General features: G+C 44.1%; 1 protein-coding gene across 1 annotated transcript; it reads left to right on the top strand.

Annotated features, from left to right (window-relative positions):
• Positions 1–8,019: 8,019 nt before the first annotated feature.
• LOC103126864 (tripartite motif-containing protein 75-like) lies at positions 8,020–9,395 on the top strand. The gene is made up of 2 exons (XM_007537777.2): positions 8,020–8,891; positions 9,002–9,395. Exons 1-2 carry the CDS (start codon positions 8,020–8,022, stop codon positions 9,393–9,395), a joined length of 1,266 nt encoding a protein of 421 aa, XP_007537839.2.
• The last annotated feature ends 881 nt before the right edge of the window (positions 9,396–10,276 follow it).

Below are 10,276 nucleotides of genomic sequence, written 5' to 3' on the forward strand. Positions count from 1 at the left end.
GACTGTTTTCATAAAGACATACTGTTTATAATTTAAGATATCTAAAGATAAAAATAAGTGTTATGAATTATTATAATATGTGGATGCTTTAGGGTGCTCAAATTCATGAGCTTAAAATTATTTGTGTGGTCTGGGAGGTGGCTCAGTGGATAAGCCTTTGGACTCACAAGCATGAGGTCCCAGATTCAATACCCAGCAGCACATATAACAGAGTGATGTCTGGTTCTTTCTTTCTTGCATATACTTTCTCATGAATAAATAAATAAATAAAATATTTAAAAAAATATTTATTTGTTCCTCTTTATTCTGAATCTTTTCAACATAGCTTCTATCTAGCAAAGAAATGTTCCTTAGGCACCATGAGGGGTATTAACAATAGGGCATGGACCCAAGAGCAAGAAATCTCTTTACCTCACTACTCCTGAGATTTTTATTTTTTTTTTAATATACCAGAGCACTGCTCAACTCTGGCATACAGTGGTGCAGGGGATTGAACCTGGAACTTTGGAGCCTCAGGCTAGAATGTCTTTTTGCATAACCATTATACTATCTAGCCCCACCTACTCCTGAGAATTTTTTTTTTTTACCAGAGTATTGCTCAGCTCTGGTTTATGGTGGGGGTGGGGATTGAACCTGGGACTTTGGAGCCTTAGGTATGAAAGTCTCTTTGCATAAACATTATGCTATCTATCCCCTCCCCTCCTGAGATTTTTTTTTAAAGATGTTATTTATTGATTCATGAGAAATGATAGAAGAGAGAGAAAGAACCAGACATCACTCTGGTACATATGCTGCCAGGGATTGAATTTAGAATCTCATGCTTGAGAGTCCACTGTCCTATTCACCTTGCCACCTCCTGGACCACATATGAGATTCTTAAGAGGGAAAACTAAGCCTTTAAAATGAAAGTTCATATATAATTCTAAGAATTGCACATATTTAGGGTATTAGAAAGATGTTTTCTGGGTGGCTGGTAGATAGAATAATGGTTATGCAAACAGACTCTCATGCCTGAGGCTCCAAAGTCCCAGGTTCAGTCCCCGACACCATCATAAGCCAGAGCTGAACAGTGCTCTGGTTAAAAAAAAAACAGTGTTTTTTTGTGTAAGGCATCATTGATTAGATTAATGTAAATATATAACATGTGATATCAACCATTTACGTTTTCTTTAAACTTTCCTAATTCCTGCTACTTTTACCAGCTTAAATAAGAAGAGAATACCTCTTGGTCTATGTGACTATGGACTGAGAGAGAGAGAAAAAACAACTAAAGACATCTGAAACTATTACGTACATCAAAGGTACAGTTTACATAGTTCAAGGTTCCTGTCTTAAGGGGCAGATGCATTACCTGGAACATTTTACCATACAGAACTGTAAAATTATCCACTAAACTTCCACATCTTTAAACTGAAAAGACTTTTCTTTACTTTTTTTTAATTATCTTTCTTTATTTATTGGATAAAGACAGCCAGAAATTGAGAGGGAATGGGGGGAGAGTAGAGAGGCAGAGAGACACCTTCAGCACTGCTTCACCACTCCTGAAGATTTCCCCCTGCAGGTGGGGACCAGGGACTTGAACCTGGGTCCTTGAGCATTGTATCCTGTGCTCAACCAGACGCACCACCACCCGATCCCTAAACTGAAAGACTTCTAGTAAATACTCAAATATAGCATATCTTCCATTACAACTGAATAAGTGTAAAATTTTTTAAAAGTTGGAGCCTAAGTATGAGTAACCTTCAAATACTGTGATAGGATTGGTCCAGTCATCAATACCTTCAACACAGCAGTTTAGAAGGGAAAGGAGGTCAACAGATGATTTGGTAATAGTTCATAACTTAGCAATCTAATGTCACTGGCATCATAATACTGCGGAGAGCAAGTGTTTAGTCTCCATGTTTTAGTCAGATTTGTCCTTTTCTTTCCTGTAAAGGGCACATTGTTTACAACAATAGACCCAACAGCTGTAACGCCTCCAGGCACAGCAGACACACCTCCTTGAATGAACTGTCTTTTTTTTTTTTTTTTTTTTTTTACCAGAGCACTGCTCGGCTCTGGCTTATGGTGGTGCAGGGGATTGAACCTGGGACTTGAAGCTTCAGGCATGAGAGCCTGTTTGCATAACCATTATGCTATCTACCCCTGCCAGGAATGAACTGTTGTAACTGCTGTTTTTCATCACCACCATACTCTTTCCACCAATCCAAGTCACACTACCATTGGTAGCAGGAGCCCTTTGTAAAGCTCCATTCACACGGGACAACATGCCTGGTTGCTGCTGTGGGTGATATTTCATTGAACCTTCTGGTGGCTCGTCACTTCTTCTTCTAGCGTTTGCCCTTCTTCCGTAGCCAGTCAACAGCGTCAGGTTGAGCCTGATGTAAAGTTTCAAGACCTCCTTTGAATCTGGAGAGGTGGCAATCGTTGACTATGTGGGTCATAGTCTGTCTGTAGCCGCAGGGGCAGTTCGGGTCGTCTCTGGCTCCCCAGCGATGGAACATAGCGGCACACCGGCCATGGCCTGTTCAATAGTGATTGAGGAGGGCCCAATCATAACGGGCTAGGTTAAAGCCGGGTTGACACTTGCAGGGGTCTGTGATGAGGTGTTTGTTCTTTACCTCAGCTGGCTGCCAACTCTGTTTCCAAGAGTCTGGAACAGAGAAGTTCAGTGTAGGCGTAGGGGCCCAGATTGGGTGACGAGATGTCAAGCGTTGGACAGGGTGGGCAAAGATATCCACGTCAGGTCGAGCGTAGATGTGGGAAATGAACTTAGATGATGCAGCATCCTGACGAATATCTGGCGGGGCGATGTTGCTAAGAACTGGCAGCCATGGAACCGGGGTGGAACGGATGGTTCCAGAAATTATCCTCATGGAGGAATATAATTTGGAATCGACCAAGTGGACATGGGGGCTACGGAACCATACTGGGGCACAGTATTCTGCAGTGGAATAGCATAATGCCAGAGATGATATCGTAGTGTGGAAGCGCTCGCGCCCCATGAGGAGCTGGCCAGTCTTGCAATGATGTTATTCCTCGCGCCCACCTTTGCTGCAGTTTTTATGAGATGTTCGTGAAATGACAGAGTGCAATCGAGAGTAACGCCAAGATAGACTGGCTGGGCTTCATGCCGGATTCTCGTATCGCCAAGCTGCACATTAAGTTCACGCGAGGCCGAGGCATGGTGTAGATGGAAAGCAGATAATACCGTTTTTGCAGTGCTAGGGATTAGTCGCCATTTTTTACAGTAATCAGAGACATGTCTTTCGTGAGTGTTTCCTTGAGGATGTCGAACTTGGATGCCTGAGTTGCACAGCAGATGTCATCGGCGTAGATGAACTTCCTTGAAGAAGTTTCTGGGAGGTCATTGATGTAAATATTAAATAGCGTAGGAGCCAGAACAGAGCCCTGGGGGAGGCCACTTGAGACAAGTCTCCATCTGCTAGACTTGTCACCCAGATGCACCCGGAATCTTCTGTTTTGGAGAAGAAACGATATAGTGTTGGCCACCCATGGAGGCAGGCATCTTGAGATCTTGACTAGGAGACCACGGTGCCAGACCGTGTCATAGGCTGCTGTGAGATCAACAAAGACAGCACCCGTCTTTAAATTCTTCTGGAATCCATTTTCAATGTAAGTTGAGAGGGCCAGGGCTTGTTCGCAGGTAGATCTTCCTGGGCGGAAACCAGCTTGGGCGGGTGATAGGAATTTCTCTGTAAGATGAGAAATACGTGACAGAAGCAGCCTCTCAAGGAGTTTGTAACACACGGAGAGGAGAGAAATTGGTCTATAGCTGGCGGCCAGTGTTGGGTCTTTCTTTGGCTTCAAAACCGCTATTATCTTCCCACGACGCCAAACTTTGGGCATAGACTCAGATTCCAAGATGTGGGACAGGAATGAAGCGAGCCACTTCTTTGCCGGGACCCAGGTTAAGAATGAGTTCTGGGGTGATGTTATCATAGCCAGCAGCTGTTCCCGGTTTAACCCTCTTCAAAGCGTCATCCAGTTCAGACAGTGTAAAGGGAGAGAGTTTTGGAGATGGACAAGATAACCGGAAGTGGGATGACCACTCGTGGGAAATTTCTCTTTTCCAGACTGGGTTGATCTTAGCAAGTCCAACTTGAGTTAGGTGACTGGCCACTGAGTTTGGAGAGACGGGAGGATGGGAGACGGGAGGGAGTTGGCTACCGGCACCCAGTCTGTGAAGAAGCTTCCAGGCCTTCCTACTTGAGTGGGTGAAATTCAGACTTTCCGTGAGTTGTTGCCAGCGGGCTTGGCGTGCTGCATCCAGGGAGGCAATGAGATGGTCAGCCACATCTGGGTCACCCGACTCATCATACTGCTTTAGTAGTTGCTCGCATTCAGCATCAAGACAAGGCATATAGTTAGCATGTCTCCCACGAGGAATGGCTTGGGAAGCTGCTTTGAAGATGGCTTGGCGGAAGCGCCTATAGGAATCTTCAGAGGGGATAGAGTTAATTGAAATTGCAGGAATAGATTTGTTGGTAAGATCACTGAACAGACGCCAGTTTGCTTTCCGAAAGTTCCAGCTTAGTTTCTCCGAGCACAGAATCAGTGGGAGCTGGAGACCAATGTGGGTGATAGCTGGGCGGTGATGATTGTGTGGGAAGATCTTGAGAACTTGTCTCGTAGCGGGAAAGGCTTGGCCGTTGACTGTGCTAATCCAGCACAGGTCGGGTGACAAGTCTTTATTCCATCTAGCACTGTGAAAAGAGCCTGGCTGTTTGGGATCGTATAATAGGGAGAGGTCATTCGCTGAAGCCCAGTCGGCTAAGATAGAGCCGTCAGCACCAGTGGAGGAATATCCCCAGTCTTGGTGATGACTATTAAAGTCTCCAATGTAAATGGCTGGGTGATTCGGGCTAGGCAGGACCTCATTATCCTATGAGGCACTGGAAGGCTTATATACGTTGACGAGCTGAATAGTTCCAATAGTAATGGAGTTGTAGAAGGTCGAAGAGGCCGTATGGTAAACGTCCGCAAGACACAATTTGGCGTAGATGGCTCGGCTGTGTTTAGGATGGAGATTATAGCATATTAAATCGAATCCACTGATGGTGAATCGAGCAGCTTCATCGACCGCTATATGTATTTCTTGTAGGCAGATAACATCTGCCTGAAGCTGTATCGCCAATTGACCAATAAGAACACGTTTGGTAAAGGACAGCCCCTCAACATTAAGTTGGAGGACTCGAAGAGCAGGACCAACAGCTTGAAAGCTGTCAGGAGCTGCTTGTTGCTGGCTTTGAAAGTGACTGGGATCCATGTGGATTCAGTAGGCTAGGAAGGATCGTCAGTTTCCCCAATGAATGGGTACTCACGAGATGCACCACGGGAAGGTCTATCCAATGCATCCCGGCTTGTCACTAAGGTATAAAGGCATTTCTTGATTTCTATTTGTGTGATTCATGATTTCTGCTGGGGTCAAGGCCGGCGCGGGGCCTGGGGCAGAACGGAGAGAACTGATAGAGAAGAGCGGAGGATATTAACACAAGCCAGGGCAGGGATCAGGAGGCACCTCCTCAAGCTCTGAAGCCTCCATTGGCTGCCAAGCCTCTGGCTGAGGACTTGGCACCGAACGCGACCCGCACCTCTGCCACCTCCATAGCTCACATACGCAAGTCTGTTCTTAAACACATTTTTATTTTCTTTGTAGCAACCTCTCATTGCAAGCCAGGGTCTCTTGTCCTGACAGTCACTTAACAGTAACGATTAAAGTGTTGGTAAGGTTGGCTATAAAATTAGGAGATAACTTTATTTTATATTCCATTTTATTTATTTATTTCCCTTTTGTTACCCTTGTTGTTTTTTATTGTAGTGTTGCTGTTATTGATGTCGTCAGTTGTTAAGACAGGAAAGAGAAATGGAGAGAGGAGGGGAAGACAGAGGAAGGAGAGAAAGACAGACACTTGCAAACCTACTTCACCACCTGTGAAGTGACTCCCCTGCAGGTGGGGAGCCGGGTCTCGAACCCGGATCTCTATGCAGTTCTTGCACTTTGTGCCTAAGTGCACTTAACCCACTGTTCTACTACCCGACTCCCATTCCATTTTTTTAAAAAGATTTTTTATTTTATTTATTTATGAGAAAGATAGGAGAGAAAGAACCAGACATCAGTCTGGTACATGTGCTGCCAGGGATAAAATTTGGGACTTCATGCTTGAGAATCCAAAACTTTGCTGCTGCACCACCTCCCAGTCCACAATATTTTGTTTTATCATAATGAGAGAGGGAGAAATACAGAGAGAAAGACCAACTCTGACTTATGGTGGTGCTAGGGAATGAACTTGGGACTTTGGAGCCTCAGACAGGAAAGTGATGTTGCATAACTATTATGCTATCTACCCCACCCCATTCTCAAATGTTAGAGAAAAATAAATTTAAAGTTCTCCAGCTGCTCTGGAGATGCACACATTCTTTTGTGCTGAGAGAGAGAAATTTCCCTTAAGTAGAACTTTTGTCACACTTTACTTCATTTTCATAGAGTGAAAGAGGACCAGAGCACTGCTCAGCTCTAGCTGATGGTGATGTGGGGGATTGAACCTAGGATTTAGGAGCTTCAGGCATGAGAAGTCTGTGTACATGACCATTATGCTATCTACCTACTGCCCCAGAGCACTTCTTAGTTGTGGTTTACAGTTGTGTCAGGGATTAAACTTGGGGCCTGGGGGAGCCTCAGACATCAAAGCCTTTTGCATAACCATTATGCTATCACCCACCCCCTCAGGTAGACTTTTATTTCAGCTCTACTCATAGCCAAATAGAAATAAGGAGCACAGAAAGGGTTAAGGGAAGACTACTGTTGTCTGGCTAGTTCAGAAAATCTAATCACCATTGAGCCCCCTCTTTTTTTTTTTTAATAAGTTATCTTTTTAAAATTTTTTTTATTTATTTATGAGAAAGATAGGAGGAAAGAGAAAGAACCAGACATCACTCTGGCACATGTGCTGCCGGGAATCGAACTCAGCCCCCTCTTAGTCCCAGGCCAAATCTCCCCTTCAGTGTTCCTCACTCCACAAGGTATGTCCTAAACCCCACCCACATAGTGCTCTCTGTCTTCCAGACTAGATCACAACCCGTGCACAGAAACCTGCTTTAACACTATGCCTGAAGACCCTAAAAAGTAGACACCGGATCCTACTCTCTGCAGGGCCTGAGATCCACCTCAGAGAACAGACAACCTCACTAAGCAAACAGATGGCTGTATTTTGTTAATTAGTCCTTGATGTAGGGACAACCAGTCTCCCCACTACCCCCAAGCATAGGTGACTTGAATCTTTTAGTAGCTACTGAGACTCCCACCCCAAAGTCCATATACTCTAAGTCTTTTTTTTAATGTTTTTTTGTTTGTTTCTTTATTGAGGAATTAATGTTTTACATTCAACAGTAAATACAATAGCTTGTACATGCATAACATTCCCCAGTTTCCCATATAACAATACAACCCCCACTAGGTCCTCTATCATTCTTCATGGACCTGTATTCTCCCTACCCACCCACCTTAGAGTCTTTTACTTTGGTGCGATATGCCAATTCCATTTCAGGTTCTACTTGTGTTTTCTTTTCTGATATATATATATACTCTAAGTCTTTACAACTCCCATGGGTTTGATGTATGTGGAGGTGAATCATGCAGATGAGAGAAGAATCAGTGGTTGCCTCAACAAGCAGGGTAAGATTCATACACTTTTTTTTTTTCATTTCTCCTTCAGGTGGAAGTGGCACTGTCTGCCTTGTGACCAAGAGAGAGAACTTCTTTGTTGAACTTCACCTCCTGCCTGCTATTTGAAACAACACACCTCTGCTGAGCTGCAGGTGGTGAGTGTACTGGGGCACTGACCTCCACAGCTGAGGCCATTTGTCTTGCTCATAAAGGGGCTGCCCTTCATTCCCACACACTCAGCACGGTAAGGACTGCTGCCTGAGTCTGGGTCTTCTTAGCACAGAGAACCTCAGAACTGAGTCTCAGCTGTTTGATCTTTCCTACTCAGCACTATGGAGGTGTCAGAAGCCCTGGAAGCAGTGCAGGCAGAGATCAAGTGTCCTATCTGTGCTGGTAACATCAGAAACCCTGTCACCACTCATTGTGGGCACAACTTCTGCCGCTTCTGCCTCCAACAGAGCTGGATGAATCACGAGCACAGTTTACCTTGCCCTATCTGCCATCATAAATGCCAGGAGAGGAACTTAATTCCCAACAACCTGCTGGGAAGGATTATTCACATCACTAAGTGCTTCCACAGCAGCGGGAACGAGGTGAAGCTGAAGGAAGAGCACATGTGTAAGAGGCATAATCAGGTGTTGAGCCTCTTCTGTGAGGAGAACCTGCAGTTGCTGTGTCCCCAGTGCACTCAGGCCCCTGACCACCAGGACCATGACCTGAGGCCTGTGGAGGAGGCTGCCTCTCATTACAGGCAATGGTTAAGTGAGTGGAGTGAGACCTTGAAGAAGAACGTAGCAGAAGTGAAGGAACTTGAAGCCACGCAAGACATCAAAGCCCAGGAAATGAACAGATTGATGTACACCCGCAGACAGACATTAGTCTCGAGTTTTGAGCACCTGGATGAAGTTGTGAAAAGTGTGCAATTGGAAACTCTCTTCAGATTAGAGGAGAAACAGAGAGACATTCTGCGAGAACTGAACATAGACATTACTGCCTTGAACAACTACATTTCTACCCTCAAGGCTCTGATCAAGGAGGTGACAGACAAGAGTGTGTCCTCAGAGCTGAATGTGTTGAGGGAAGCCAGAAGGATCTATCACATGTATGAGAGCTTGGAGTTGCCATCTTTCTGCTCTTTCAGGGTGAGGAACGAGATCTACTACTTCCCCCCGCTGTACTCTACGCTGAACACTATCATGCAGAGGTTTAGAACACGTGTGACGCTGAATCCAAACACTGCTTCTCTGAACTGAAAGTGTATGGCCATAGGCAGGCTGTGATCTACGTGAGGAAAAGGCATACAATTTTTCAAAGGTTTAAAAAGTTTCCACTTCATCTAGAAGTCCTGGGTTGTCAAGTCTTCAAGTGGGGCCGCCATTACTGGGAGGTGCAAGTAGAGGACAAGTCTAGCTGGGCTGTGGGGGTGTGTACGCAGCGAATGTCCACATGTCAGAAAATTCGACTGAAGGGTGGGAAGTACGAGGCAGTTCGTAATGACAGTGTTTTTCTTTCCTTGAACGAAAAACCCAGAAGAATTGGGATTTACCTGGACTCTTTGCTGGGTCTGATTTCCTTCTACAATTTGAATGACAGGTCCCATATCTATTCTTTCCATGAGAAATTTAATCGTCCATTGAAACCTTATTTCTGTGTAGGACGAGACCCCAGTCCTCTTAAAATCTGTGGTCTAGAAAGCTCTGATGAATGAACTGTAATTTCACTTTTGCTACCTGTAATGTACTGAGAACAAACATAAGATTCGAGGGCTCATGTTGTATTAAATCAATTTTTAAAAGAATTTAATTTGGGCTGGGATAACACATTCTGCCTTTCTCCCTCTCTATCTCTCCCTTCTCTCAATTTCTGGCTGTCTCTATCCAATAAATAAATAAAGATAATTTAAAAAAATTAAAAATTATATGGTTATTTTAATGTCATGACTGTTTTGAATAGAAGCAGAACTACAGATAATGTAGTGGTCACGTGGCTTCATATGTGCTGACTCCCTTTCACTTTTTGTGAAGTTTTTTTTTTTTTTTATTGTCGTTACTTATTTATTAGATAGGGATGGCCAAAAATTGAGAGGGAAGGCAAGGGAAGGTAGAGGGAGAGAGAGAAGATACTTGCAGCACTGACCATTTGTGAAGCTCTCTCCCATGCAGATAGGGAATGGCGGCTTGAACCTGGGGCCCTGTGCATGATCTGTTGTGCCACCACCTGACTCCTTGAATCTTATTTTTCTTTGCATTCCATAGAGTTTTATTGATTATTGAACATAATCATCCGGACTTCACTTCTCTTGGATTTTTTTTTCAGTTAGAAAAAATGAGGAGCGAGAGAAAGAGAGAACAGATCACAGAATCTTCAATGCCCTTGATACTGGGTTCAAATGTGGATCACCACATGGGAAAGGAGAACATTATCCAATGAGCTATTTTGTTGGTTCTATAAAGGTCTCAAAGCATATTCAGAGACATCCTTTTAAGGTGCATCTTCATATAAGATTGTCATGTGCTATCTGCATTACTCTTTTTGTCTTTGCTAATACTTATTTTTTTACCTTTTTCTGTTTGTTTGTTTGTTTTAACC

Source organism: Erinaceus europaeus, chromosome 19, assembly GCF_950295315.1.
Source record: "Erinaceus europaeus chromosome 19, mEriEur2.1, whole genome shotgun sequence".
Lineage (NCBI taxonomy): Eukaryota > Metazoa > Chordata > Mammalia > Eulipotyphla > Erinaceidae > Erinaceus > Erinaceus europaeus.

Coding starts and splice junctions, on each gene's coding strand:
- LOC103126864 (XM_007537777.2), top strand. CDS start 8,020: ATGGAGGTGTCAGAAGCCCTGGAAGCAGTGCAGGCAGAGATCAAGTGT. Junction 8,892..9,001: donor CTGAACACTATCATGCAGAG/GTTTAGAACACG, acceptor AATTTTTCAAAG/GTTTAAAAAGTTTCCACTTC.